Below are 13,510 nucleotides of genomic sequence, written 5' to 3'. Positions count from 1 at the left end.
CGGAACAAGAAGTCGGCCCAGCAGTAAACACGCAGCGCGTCAGCCTTCAGCTGCCTCTTTCTTTAATTTCCCTAGCAAGCAAGCTACATCCTGGCCTTTATTGGTCATCTGAAGCTTAACATATCAGTCGTCGTCGTCGTCGTCGACCAGCTGAAAAAGAAACAAGGCTTGCGGCAGCTGGCAGGTATGGCCATTTTTTTCTGCAGCAGGTCAGCAGCTGCTAAAAATCGAAACCGATTCTGGACACGCAGCCAGTTGCCCCCCCAGCAGAAGATTCTGATCCTTGGCCGATCCCACGGGATGAGGCCAGGGCCATTCCAGTTCCGGTGATGCGGCGCCGAGGAATCCCTTTCCTCTTCCAGCGCTGAGTACATCAAACTCCAATAATCGTTCACTCATCCCGTCAGGTCCAATAATTGGCCTTGTTAATTCAACAAACTCGATGACCCCTCATGTCGACGGCCTGGCACGAGTTCTCAGGCGCCAGCGTCGTGACCAAGATGCCCAAAATGTCAACTCCCCGGCTCGCTATATATACTCCGCAGATGCAAGCCGAAAAAGCTCCAACCAAGCACCAGCATTTGCGAACACCAACCACTCATCAACAAGAGCAAGCAAGCTCAAGAAGCTAGCTTGAATTAGGCTATGGCGGACAGGGAGAGCGGCGCGCCGGGGAGCTCGCTCCACAGCATGACCGGGCGCGAGCCGACGTTCGCCTTCTCGACGGAGGATGCCACGGCGGCGAGCAAGTTCGACCTGCCGGTGGACTCGGAGCACAAGGCCAAGACCATCAGGCTCTTCTCCTTCGCCAACCCGCACATGCGCACCTTCCACCTCTCGTGGATCTCCTTCTTCACCTGCTTCGTCTCCACCTTCGCCGCGGCGCCGTTGGTCCCCATCATCCGCGACAACCTCAACCTCACCAAGGCCGACATCGGCAACGCCGGCGTGGCCTCCGTCTCCGGCTCCATCTTCTCCCGTCTCGCCATGGGTGCCGTGTGTGACCTCCTCGGCCCGCGCTACGGCTGCGCGTTCCTCATCATGCTCGCCGCGCCCACTGTCTTTTGCATGGCCATCATCGACGACGCCGCAGGCTACATCGTCGTCAGGTTCCTAATCGGCTTCTCTCTAGCGACGTTCGTGTCGTGCCAGTACTGGATGAGCACCATGTTCAATAGCAAGATCATCGGTACCGTCAATGGGTTGGCCGCCGGCTGGGGAAACATGGGCGGCGGCGCCACGCAGCTCATCATGCCACTTGTCTATGATATCATCCGCAAGTGCGGCGCCACACCCTTCACGGCGTGGCGTCTCGCCTACTTCGTGCCTGGGTCACTACACATCGTGATGGGAATCCTTGTGCTCACCATGGGGCAAGACCTCCCCGATGGCAACCTCCGTAGCCTCCAGAAGAAGGGCGATGCCAACAAGGACAAGTTCTCCAAGGTTATGTGGTATGCTATCACCAACTACCGGACATGGGTCTTCGTCCTGCTCTACGGCTACTGCATGGGCGTCGAGCTCACCACCGACAACGTCATCGCTGAGTACTACTTCGACCACTTCAACCTGGACCTTCGAGTTGCTGGCATCATCGCCGCCTGCTTCGGCATGGCTAACATCGTGGCAAGGCCCCTGGGCGGGATCCTCTCCGATGTTGGTGCGCGCTACTGGGGCATGCGTGCCCGCCTTTGGAACATCTGGATCCTCCAGACCGCAGGCGGCGCCTTCTGCCTTTGGCTTGGCCGCGCTACCACACTCCTTGCCTCAATCACCGCCATGGTGCTCTTCTCATTCTGCGCTCAGGCCGCCTGTGGTGCCATTTTTGGTGTCACCCCTTTCATCTCCCGCCGCTCCCTTGGCATCATCTCCGGCATGACGGGCGCCGGCGGCAACTTCGGTGCAGGACTGACCCAGCTGCTTTTCTTCACCTCATCCAAGTACTCCACGGGCATGGGCCTGGAGTACATGGGCATCATGATCATGGCGTGCACGCTGCCCGTGGTGTTCGTGCACTTCCCCCAGTGGGGATCCATGCTCTTCCCGGCCAACGCCGGCGCCGTTGAGGAGCACTACTACAGCTCCGAGTGGAACGAGGAGGAGAAGAGCAAGGGGCTCCACAGTGCCAGCCTCAAGTTTGCCGAGAACTGCCGCTCTGAGCGTGGCAGGCGCAACGTCATCCAGGCCACCTCCAACACGCAGCCTAACAACACGCCAGAGAACGTATAGGAAAATTATTGAGTACATATATATGCAGGCATGATATAAGCAAAAAGACATGAGGTTGATTGTAGCACTGCAGCTAAGTGAGAAGTTTCTTGTGTACTTGTAACCACTTGTCTCAAATCAAATACAAACATTTTATCTTACTATGAGACCTTTTTTTTTGCCTCCATGTTACTCTGTACAGGCATGCTACAACAAGAATATATGTGTCCATTCGGACTGCCCGGCCGGTCTGGCGTGAGCCCGGCAAGACCCGTTAATTTTTATGCCATGCCGTGCCAGCCCACAGCCCACAGGCTGCACCGACGGGCAATGCCATTTCTGTGCCAGGCCGGCCCATCGAGCACGGGCGGCTTCGGGCCACGCGAGGCACGGCAGGCCCCCGCGCCGCGGCCGCTGTCAGCCTCCCTCGCGCCGCGCCCGCCGCTGCCGGCCTCCCGTGCGAGTTGTCGCCACTCCCGGCCCCTCATGCCCGTGCGAGCCGTCGCCGCTGCCGGCCTCCTGCGTTGCCACCGCTACTGGCCTCCCGCACCGCTCCCACCGCTTTAGCCCCTCAGGCTACCGCCGCTCCCGGCCTCCTGCGCAAGCTGCCGTCGCTCCCGGCCCCTGGCGCCGCCGCCAGCCTCCCACGTCGCGCCCGCCGCTACTGACCTCCCACGCCACGTCCACTGTTTTCGGCCTCCTGCGTCGCGCCCGCTGCTCTAGCTCCTCAGGCCGCCGCCGCTGCCGGCCTCCCGCGCAAGCTGCCGCTGCTCCCGACCCCTCGTGCCGTCGCTGCCGGCCGGAGAGGAGGCGGAGGTTTGGAGAGGAAGGGGAGGATTGAGGCATGGAGCCATGTGAGAGATAGAGGAGGTGGCGGTGGGCAGCAGATAGGGTCACAAGGAGAGGAGATAGGGTCACAGGGAGAAGAAGGGGGGACGGGTGAGAGCTAGCAGGCTGTTGTTGGACCGGTAGGAAGGAGGTTAATGGGCCATTTTGGGCCGACACATTAAAATCATGCCGGGCCAGGCCACCCGTCGGGCCGAGGGGCAGGCCCACACCTGTCATGAGCCATCACGTCGGGCCAGTCCGAGCTTGAAGAGTTACGGGCTAGGTCGGGCTTGGGATGGGCTAAAAAATCAGGCTTCATGCCGAGCTGTCGGGCTGTATGGACATCTATAGACAAGAACATAAATATTCCTAGTATTTCGATAGACTTAATCATTGCTGACAACTATAGCCATTGAATCTAATTTGTTCGAAAAACTCACAAACCTCCACCGTTATGAGAAAGAACCTCACATAACCTGTGCACACTGATTGTTCATCATTATGGTGAGCGGTCAGGCGACCTTCAGGTCCTCGACCCACCAGTCAGACCTTACCCAGTGTTTCTCGCTCAAGCTCCTTCCCGGTTCCATGATGGATTCTCCCAACATCGATTTGTGCCTGGGGCTTAATTTCTTTGCTAAGGTACGATCTCTGCTTGGTGCTTGGGTCACACCTCTCTTCCCAGATGATGCCTCAAGTTTCTAGCAATCTCCAATCACAACATCATGCTAAAAGAATCAATCCTATGGGAAGCATACAAGGAGAGGCTTGGTACTTCAGATTCTCATCCCATGGTATTTGACCTAGAACAGCTCCTTCAAATATCTGACAACTTACAATGCTTAGAGGAACCATTTAGTCATGAAGAGATAGACTCTGTAATTCAAAATATGTCTACTGATAAGTCTCCTGGACATTATAGCTTTAATATCAATTTCATTAACAGATGCTGGCCTCTAATTAAACTAGATTTTTATGACCTTTGGGCATCTTTTCATTTTGGAAATATATGTCTTTGAAGCATTAATGGTTCCTATATCACTTTATTACCAAAAATAGATGTGGCTTGTAAAGTGTCAGGCTTCTGGCCAATCTCTCTTCTGAATACCTCCACGAAGCTTCTGACAAAGCTCCTAGCCAAATAGATTACGGAAAGTCATCATAGATATTATCCACAAAAATCAATATGGATTTATCAAAATAAGGACCATTCAAGATTGTTTGGCTTGGGCTTTTGAGTATCTGCATCTATGTCATAAAACAAAGAAAGAAATTGTGATTCTTAAACTGGACTTTGAAAAAACCTTTTATACGATCGAACACGAAGCAATGTTGACTATCATGAAACATAAAGGTTTTGGGACAGCATGGCTGGGTTGGATGCAGCAAATTTCAGTTCAGGTACTTCCTCCATCTTGTTGAATGGAGTCCCAGGGAAAACATTTCATTGCAGACGAGGAGTAAGACAAGGGGACCTCCTCTCTCCACTCCTTTTTGTTTTGGCAGTTGACTTATTATGATATCTTCTGAATGATGCTAAGAGACTTATTACAATCTCTTCTGAATGATGCTAAGAGACAAGGGCTTCTATGATTACCAATTCTCCTCTCTGACAGTCAGAACTTCCCCAATGTCCAGTATGCAGATGACACGCTCCTTATAATGGAAGGCTGCCCCTCCCAACTGCAAATTCTCAAGAACATTCTTCAGTCATTTGCTCTCTGCACTGGCCTTACAGGTAACTACTCTAAGTCCATGATGGTGCCAATCAATGTTTTAGATGAAAGGTTACAAGATCTATCTCAGCTATTTGGCTGTGCAATGGGAACTCTGCCATTCACTTATTTGGGTCTGCCTCTAGGTCTCACAAAGGCAAAAGTGGAAGAATTCCTTCCAATGGTGTCTAGATGTGAAAGGAGACTAGTCAGCACCTCATCTTTTCTGTCTCAAATAGGGCGTCTGGAATTAACCAATTCAGTTTTCACTACTCTGCCTATGTTTTATATGTGTACTTTTATCCTACATAAAACATTGTATAAACAAATTGACAAGTACGGAAAATATTGCCTTTGGAGAGGATCGGGTATTAACAACAAATCTCCCCCTAAAGCAGCTTGGGAGATGGTTTGCCTCCCAAAGAAAGAGGAGGGTTTGGGTGTTCTGAATATCAAAACCCAGAATGCGGCTTTGGTACTGAAATTTTTCATAAATTCTTCAATAGAGAAGACATTCCTTGGGTTCACCTGATGTGGGAGAAATACTACTATAATGGCAAGTTACCAAACCAAGTAAAGAAATGTTCTTTTTGGTGGAAGGATGTGTTAAAGTTGATCGACAAATTTAAAGATTTGGTAGTGGTTACCATTAATGATGGACAGACATGTTTACTTGGAATGATTTATGGAAAGAATGAGTACCTGCCTAGGCATATCCTCACCTCTTCTCCTTCACCAAAAAGCAACACATCTCGATTCAAAAGCTCAGGAAATAGTGGATATACAGCATTTGTTCCATCTCCCTCTATGAGCTCAAGCTCTTGACCAACTGGTTCATCTCGCTCACATTTTGGAGGACCTAGCATTAAATAATGATCCAGATGTGTGGACATATATATGAAGGAACTCTTATTTCTCATCATCAAAAGTCTACCGCCATCTCACTGGCCATAGATAGGTTCACCGAGTGTTCTAGTGGCTATGGAAATCACGTTGTCAAAACAAACATAAAGTCTTCTTCTGGTTGGTACTTAAAGACAGGCTCAGGAACATTCTTATAAGGAAGAACATGTTCCATTTTTCATATGATTGTGTTCTATATCAGCATGAAGGTGAAGAAACCTTATTTCACCTTCTACTTGGTTGCTCTTTTGCTCAGGAATGCTTGATTCACCTTGGCCTGTTCTTGAATCTTTCTAACGAGCCCTATGCAATTTTAGAAACCTTCAGAACACAGCTACATATACAGTTCTTTATGGAAATTATCATTATTATTAGTTGGAGCATCTAGATAGTTAGAAATGATTGGATCTTTGAAGGGATCTCTCCTTAAGTGCAAACATGTTTGATCCGATTCAAATTAGTTTTTACTCAGGTTATTCTTAAAGTAAAAGAGGACTGGAAACTTCAAATGTCTTCATGGCTAGAGCAGACATTGTAATGTTTATGATCTTTTTCTTTTCGTGCTTTGTTTCATAATTTTTTTTAAGTTAACATCCTCTCTTTAATATATAATATAATCAGCAGGACCTTCCCCTCCTGTTCCATAAAAAGAAAGTTTCACTAATACCGGTCGTTTGAAATACAGGAGGCGTGAGTTTAATACGCTTACCATTTCGGAGAGAAGAAAAAAAAAGATACACTCAATAAGTAAATTTGCTGAAACAGACGTCTTCTTTATCTAACCTCAATTACTGGTAGAAAATGCTACTTTAGTATGAAAATACTGTGCTCTTATGGACATCTTGTGACCTTATTCTGTTCACATGGACGACTTACCTCATCCAAAATCCGACTGAGCATAGCTGTGAGTTGATCAGCTAGCTTTGCCAAAGTTTGTATAAATTCAATGGCCATGCTAATTTTGTTAATAATAAGGCATACGCATTTCAGATAACTGTCGACTACTACCGGATCAGCAGGTCGCAACGATTGGAGGCAGCCAACATGTCGACGGAAGTGCATGCACATATATAAAAGAAACCGGCAGGACAGCTCAGGTACTTGTTGGCCCCATCCATAGGCTTATCACCAGCTGCTGTATGAAATATGCAATTGGAGATTAATTGGCTGATCTAATAATCCAATGTCAACTTTGAAGCAAACGAGACGTGCAAAGTCAAAACAAGCATGAGGTTCATGAACTGTTGCTGCAATTGTGTATAGGTCAATGAGTGAGAGCGACTGTCAGTGCTAAGTACATGGCTCGCTTGCAGATAAGCCAGCGCACGTTAACACTGTCATGCTGGAGGAGGTAGTGCCTGATACACAACCGGTGGGAAATTTAAGGTGAAATGATGACAGATCCAGAAACTAAGGTGTATTTTAATTTGAAAATATCAAAATCTATAGTAAGTTTTAGCCAACAATTAGTCATGGCTCAGGGCATCAGGGAACGGAGGCAATGAGCTCATTGAACACGAAGTTCTTACCTCCATTGAGCAGGTGGCCGATGCACCTCCACAACGGACGGCTGGACGGGGCCGCGGGGGCGAGCCCTGCTTACCCAATGGCTCATGGTGGCGGATGATGCAGCTGGGCGGGGGGCGCGGGGGTGAGCCCTGCTTACCCAGCGACGCTCGGCGGCAGATGGTGCGGCGCGTGGGCTCTCCAGTGGCAGACGCGGAGGCGCAGGCGAGCACGCTAAGGCGTGTGGCATTATGGTTGTTTTGCAACATAGGAGGAAAGGCTGGACCTCGCATCAATAAAGTTTGGGGAACTTTTTTATAAAATCGTCAAGAGCTATTCCAAGGACTGCAGGTTGATTACGAAAAAGTTAAGAGACTTTTTTAAAAAATAACCATGATGGTAGGAAGAAACAACCATATAGAGATGAGATATCAATACTCAAAATGTAGCGTTGAAGATCACACCTGGTCAAACCATGCCTTACACTACGTTGTAAGAAAAAAAATGATCAATATATATTTTTTTCATTACTTTCTCATATCAACAGGTAGCGGCAAAGAAAAATATAATTAACCCTTGTGCACCTACTATAATCCATTTATGTAGGTATACGATGAGTGTGACAACATCTAACTTTTTATGTGTACAACAGCAATACGTGTTACACAACAAAATGCAAACTTTGCACTCACCGATACAACATACGTGTGCTTGTAACCTCAGAGTAGGAACATACGCACAAACACAAACAGCAGGAGTTTCTCTCAGACGTGCTCTGGCGTGTTGTTAGGCTGCGTGCTGGAGGTGGCCTGGATGACGTTGCGCTTGCCACGCTCAGAGCGGCAGTTCTCGGCAAACTTGAGGCTGGCACTGTGGAGCCCCTTGCTCTTCTCCTCCTCGTTCCACTCGGAGCTGTAGTAGTGCTCCTCAACGGCGCCGGCGTTGGCCGGGAAGAGCATGGATCCCCACTGGGGGAAGTGCACGAACACCACGGGCAGCGTGCACGCCATGATCATGATGCCCATGTACTCCAGGCCCATGCCCGTGGAGTACTTGGATGAGGTGAAGAAAAGCAGCTGGGTCAGTCCTGCACCGAAGTTGCCGCCGGCGCCCGTCATGCCGGAGATGATGCCAAGGGAGCGGCGGGAGATGAAAGGGGTGACACCAAAAATGGCGCCACAGGCAGCCTGAGCGCAGAATGAGAAGAGCACCATGGCGGTGATTGAGGCAGGGAGTGTGGTAGCGCGGCCAAGCCAAAGGCAGAAGGCGCCGCCTGCGGTCTGGAGGATCCAGATGTTCCAAAGGCGGGCACGCATGCCCCAGTAGCGCGCACCAACATCAGAGAGGATCCCGCCCAGGGGCCTTGCCACGATGTTAGCCATGCCGAAGCAGGCGGCGATGATGCCGGCAACTCGAAGGTCCAGGTTGAAGTGGTCGAAGTAGTACTCAGCGATGACGTTGTCGGTGGTGAGCTCGACGCCCATGCAGTAGCCGTAGAGCAGGACGAAGATCCATGTTCGGTAGTTGGTGATAGCATACCACATAACCTTGGAGAACTTGTCCTTGTTGGCATCGCCCTTCTTCTGGAGGCTACGGAGGTTGCCATCGGGGAGATCTTGCCCCATGGTGAGCACAAGGATTCCCATCACGATGTGCAGTGACCCAGGCACGAAGTAGGCGAGACGCCACGCCGTGAAGGGTGTGGCGCCGCACTTGCGGATGATGTCATAGACGAGTGGCATGATGAGCTGCGTGGCGCCGCCGCCCATGTTTCCCCAGCCGGCGGCCAACCCATTGACGGTACCGATGATCTTGCTATTGAACATGGTGCTCATCCAGTACTGGCATGACACGAACGTTGCTAGAGAGAAGCCGATTAGGAACCTGACGACGATGTAGCCTGCGGCGTCGTCGATGATGGCCATGCAAAAGACAGTGGGCGCGGCGAGCATGATGAGGAACGCGCAGCCGTAGCGCGGGCCGAGGAGGTCACACACGGCACCCATGGCGAGACGGGAGAAGATGGAGCCGGAGACGGAGGCCACGCCGGCGTTGCCGATGTCGGCCTTGGTGAGGTTGAGGTTGTCGCGGATGATGGGGACCAGCGGCGCCGCGGCGAAGGTGGAGACGAAGCAGGTGAAGAAGGAGATCCACGAGAGGTGGAAGGTGCGCATGTGCGGGTTGGCGAAGGAGAAGAGCCTGATGGTCTTGGCCTTGTGCTCCGAGTCCACCGGCAGGTCGAACTTGCTTGCCGCCGTGGCATCCTCCGTCGAGAAGGCGAACGTCGGCTCGCGCCCGGTCATGCCGTGGAGCGAGCTCCCCGGCGCGCCGCGCTCCATGTCCATCCCTCGATCTCTCTCTCGTCTTGCTGCTGCTCGACCTGTGTCACTGTGTGTGAGCTAGCTGAAGCTGCTAGCTCGATCGCTGTGGCTTTGTGCTTGGGATGCTGCTGTGTAGCAACGACAGGAGGAATTTATAGCTCTCGTGGTTGACATTCTGCACACAGTACCGATCAGTCGGTGTCTGGTACGGCTAGCTGCTAGTGATGGTGGAACCGGTGTTTGACCTTTGGGATCCTGGATAAGTACAGCCGACTATAGGCTGAGACGACAGGATTCGATCGATAACCTGCTGATTAGTTTTTATTTCTGATAATGAAACAGCAAAGCGTTGACACTGCGGCGCGGGTGCAGAAGAGGCAAGAGGAGAGGTTGGAAGAACAAAGTCAGAGGCTAACCTGCGCGCCGCATCTCCGGAGTTATTGCAGCTTGGGAGAGTGAGAGGGCAACCCATCCGGCTTTCCCGTGGCCTTGGATTCTTCCAAGGATCAGCCAATCCGTAAGCCTACTCCCGATAATATAAAACAAGGTGGGGATCTCTTCTAATACAATTTAATCCAACCAACATACAGGCGTAGGGTATTATGCTATTCAGCGGTTCGAACCTGTATAAATCATGTGTCTGCGTTTACCTTCGAGTTCCTGATCTCGACGAGTCCCACTAACTAAAACACTATCTCAGGCACTCCCCTCGGTAGGTTGCTAGATTTAAACACCGACAGCTGGCGCACTAGGTAGGGGCTCTTGCCGGGAATTCACTGGTGAACTCAATGGCACAAGTCATCATCAAGCCAATCGTCACGTTTGAAGTAGGCATGATGTCCACTTCATCTCTTGGGTTTGCATCGCAGACGGTGCTGGAAATTTCCGCCTCCATATTGTGCCGGCTCTGGAGATGAAGCAGCAAACCATGAAGCTCCAATCCAAAGCTCTGGAGGATCTCGTCGAGAATTTTAGCAAATTTTTAATTTCTAACCTAGTCAAAGGCTGGGGGACGAGGCCGAGTACAACTCGACTTCTTCCGCTAGTCGGATTAACCTTTACGAGCCGACGCATAAGCCATTGTTCATGTCGGATTACCACTAGAGTCGATTCCCATTCGGACTTCACAACACAGCCACTAATTATCACACTGCCCTATCCAGATCACAATCCGATATGGATATGATCAAGAACTTTGACTACTACTCGGACCCGGATAAAGAAACTCCTTTATCAGGTCCACAACAGGGCCTGGTAATCACATCAACTCCCCACGGCAGATTCATCTATTGGCCCAACATGAAGCCACTCGCTCTTACTAAAAATGATGATTCACGGCTCATTGCTTACCTCGACACTCTCCCGTACAAGGAGGGAACTTCTTTGTCACCCATCTACGAGGAAGACAACACCACGAAGGTCATCACCTCGAGCTCGGGAATCTATTCCCCAAAACAAGAACTCTTCGCTCTCATTACTGGGCAACAGGACGAAAAAGAAGAGCAACGGGATAGAAACCCGCCACATGAGCGTCACCCAAATGACGTCTCGCAGGATGAGCTCACTGCCAACGTTGTCAGAGAAGAGGATCAAAGAACTCGATGACGAGTAAGAAATGCTACAAGAGTAGAACGCCACCGCCACCTTGCAGCGGGCCTACCAATTCTGAACCTGGATAACGCCTTTGAAGCAGTTCAAACGTATCACCATCGTACTCCCCTCGTCACCATCACGTCTATTGATCTCATCACCCGCACGATGCTGCAGAACAAGTACACTAGGCAGTTGGCTGAACTGGCAGAACACGCGTACGAACAACTCGATCAGCAGAATCCAATATAGTCAGTCCAACGCACCGCATCCCAGCGAAGTCAACATTGCAGCAGCCATAGAGGCCCTCCGTCTAGACCAAGTCAACTCAAAGACGTCAGACCAAGCTAAGCTGGAGCTGAAGGTAGTCGAGCAGGACCCTCGGGAGGCCGTGGCCACTGTGGGGCTAACCTAGAACCCAAACACCCAGTAGAAGACCTCCGCAACAAGATCACCACTAGCCGCGACGCCCGTACCATCATTGACGGATGGCGCCGCAAGCACGAACAAGAAGTCGAACACCTAAGAGATTATACTGATGGGTTCCCCGCCTTCTCAAGATGTGTGAGAAGGACAACTCTACATGAAAAGTTCAAACCTCCGGGTATCACCAAGTATGATGGCAAGCAGGACCCAAACCAATGGCTCCGATGCTACTCGCTATCAGTACAAGCAGCTAGGGAAAACGACAACACCAAAGTCATCTACTTCCCCATATGCGTGGAGGTGGCGTCACTCACGTGGCTCAAATCGTTGGACAAGAACTCCATCAACTCATGGAAAGACCTCAAGGTGGCATTCACCAACAAATACGCAGGGGCAATACGGTGTCCTGGCAACAGGATCGACTTGTCCAGGTCAAACAACTAGAAGTCGAAACCCTGCAGACCTACTTACGTCACTTTTTCGACAAGAAAGCCACAATCGTGCATATCACGGAGCATGACATTATTGACTGCTTCCAGAACAGCCTCCACCACCGCCAAATGTTCCACGACTTCGGCAAACGACATCCCGCTGATGTCAAATCCCTCAAGATCATGGTATAGATGTGGGCAGACGAAGAAGACAGGGAGATTGAAAAGTTCAAATCCAATTGCAACAAGGGTCAGCACAACAACAATCATAAGAATGGCCAACACAATGACAAAAATCGCAACGATCTCCCTAACAATGACAACCGAAATAATTACTCGGGAGGTCACAACCGCAAGCACAAGCCAAACAACACTGTCGCGGCAATTTCACTGTCATCAAAGAAAGGAGGCGGCAAAAATCAAGATAGGCCCTCATTCAATGAGCTTCTAAAGAAACAGTGCCCATGGCATCCATACCACAAGCACTCCACAATAGATTTTTTAGTCTACGCAGAGTTATGAAAGACCTACTAGAGCCATCTAGCACCAAAGACAAGGGCAAAGCCAAGGAAGATGAAGACGATGGTGACAATGGCAAGTTTCAGAACTCATCCAATACCGTCAGTGTCATCTTCGGTGGAACCCTGGGTACTGCTACTAAGTGGTCCTAGAAGCTCGCTCTTCGAGAGATAATGTCCATTGAACCTGCGACGCCACTGTTCCTCAAATGGTCCGAGGTGCCAATTAACTTTTCCAGGAAGGACCAATGGACTAGTTTCTCAGACCCAGAACCATATCCTTTCGTCCTGGACACAGTTGTCGCTAGCTCCAAACTTACTAAAGTACTCTTCGATGGCAGTAGGGATCTCAATGTACTATTCGCCAAGACACTGAAGAAGATGGGCCTTGACATCACTGATATGCTTACCCCCAATGAACTCTCCATTCTATGGGATCGTCCTGAGCCACGCGGCTGTACCCCTTGGATAGGTGGTTTTGCAAGTTACCTTTGGGACCAAACATGAATACCTGACAAAATACATCCCGTTTGAGGTAGCGGATTTTGAAACATCGTACCACGCCATCCTCAGAAGACCAACATTAGCCAAATTCATGGCCATCCTGCACTACGTGTACTTAGTACTCAAGATGTCAGGACCCAGAGGAGTGTTCTCCCTGTGTGGAGACTTGAAAAGGTCGTATGACTGCAACATAGAAGCCATGGAGCTAGCAGCAACAACCCAAGTACCAAACAAAATGATGCAAGTCTTCACCGCATCCAAGAATCTGTTCCCGTCAGAGCTCGAGATTCTAGAAAAGAAATCAGGACAACCAAGGTCAAGTCGGCAAGTGAAGTAGACGTCAAAACCATTAACCTTGAGACTGGTAATAGCTCCAAGACATCACTGATTGGCACAAGGCTGGATCCTAAATAGGAAAGTGCGCTCGTTAGTTTCCTCTGGGCCAACCGAGATATCTTCACATGGAAACCGGCGGACATGCCGAGGATGCCCAGGGAGTTGATCCAGCACTCACTCAACGTGAATCCAAAAGCTACACCTAAACAGCAACGCCTACAATG

At 50.3% G+C, this 13,510-nt stretch overlaps 2 protein-coding genes across 2 annotated transcripts; one reads left to right on the top strand and one right to left on the bottom strand.

The window, feature by feature from the left end:
- The first annotated feature begins 550 nt into the window (after nucleotides 1–550).
- On the top strand, nucleotides 551–2,369 carry LOC117866639 (high-affinity nitrate transporter 2.1). The gene has a single exon (XM_034750922.2). The coding sequence runs from the start codon at nucleotides 646–648 to the stop codon at nucleotides 2,227–2,229; it is 1,584 nt and encodes a 527-aa protein (XP_034606813.1). The 5' UTR covers nucleotides 551–645; the 3' UTR covers nucleotides 2,230–2,369.
- Nucleotides 2,370–7,665: 5,296 nt separating this feature from the next.
- Nucleotides 7,666–9,616, bottom strand: LOC117866651 (high-affinity nitrate transporter 2.1). The gene has a single exon (XM_034750929.2). It carries the CDS (start codon nucleotides 9,503–9,505, stop codon nucleotides 7,925–7,927), a length of 1,581 nt encoding a protein of 526 aa, XP_034606820.1. The 5' UTR covers nucleotides 9,506–9,616; the 3' UTR covers nucleotides 7,666–7,924.
- Between the last annotated feature and the right edge of the window lie 3,894 nt (nucleotides 9,617–13,510).

This window comes from Setaria viridis, chromosome 1 (assembly GCF_005286985.2).
Source record: "Setaria viridis chromosome 1, Setaria_viridis_v4.0, whole genome shotgun sequence".
NCBI classification, from domain to species: Eukaryota; Viridiplantae; Streptophyta; class Magnoliopsida; order Poales; family Poaceae; genus Setaria; species Setaria viridis.
Note: the sequence above shows the minus strand (reverse complement) of the source record. Positions and strands in the feature narration are given on the sequence as shown.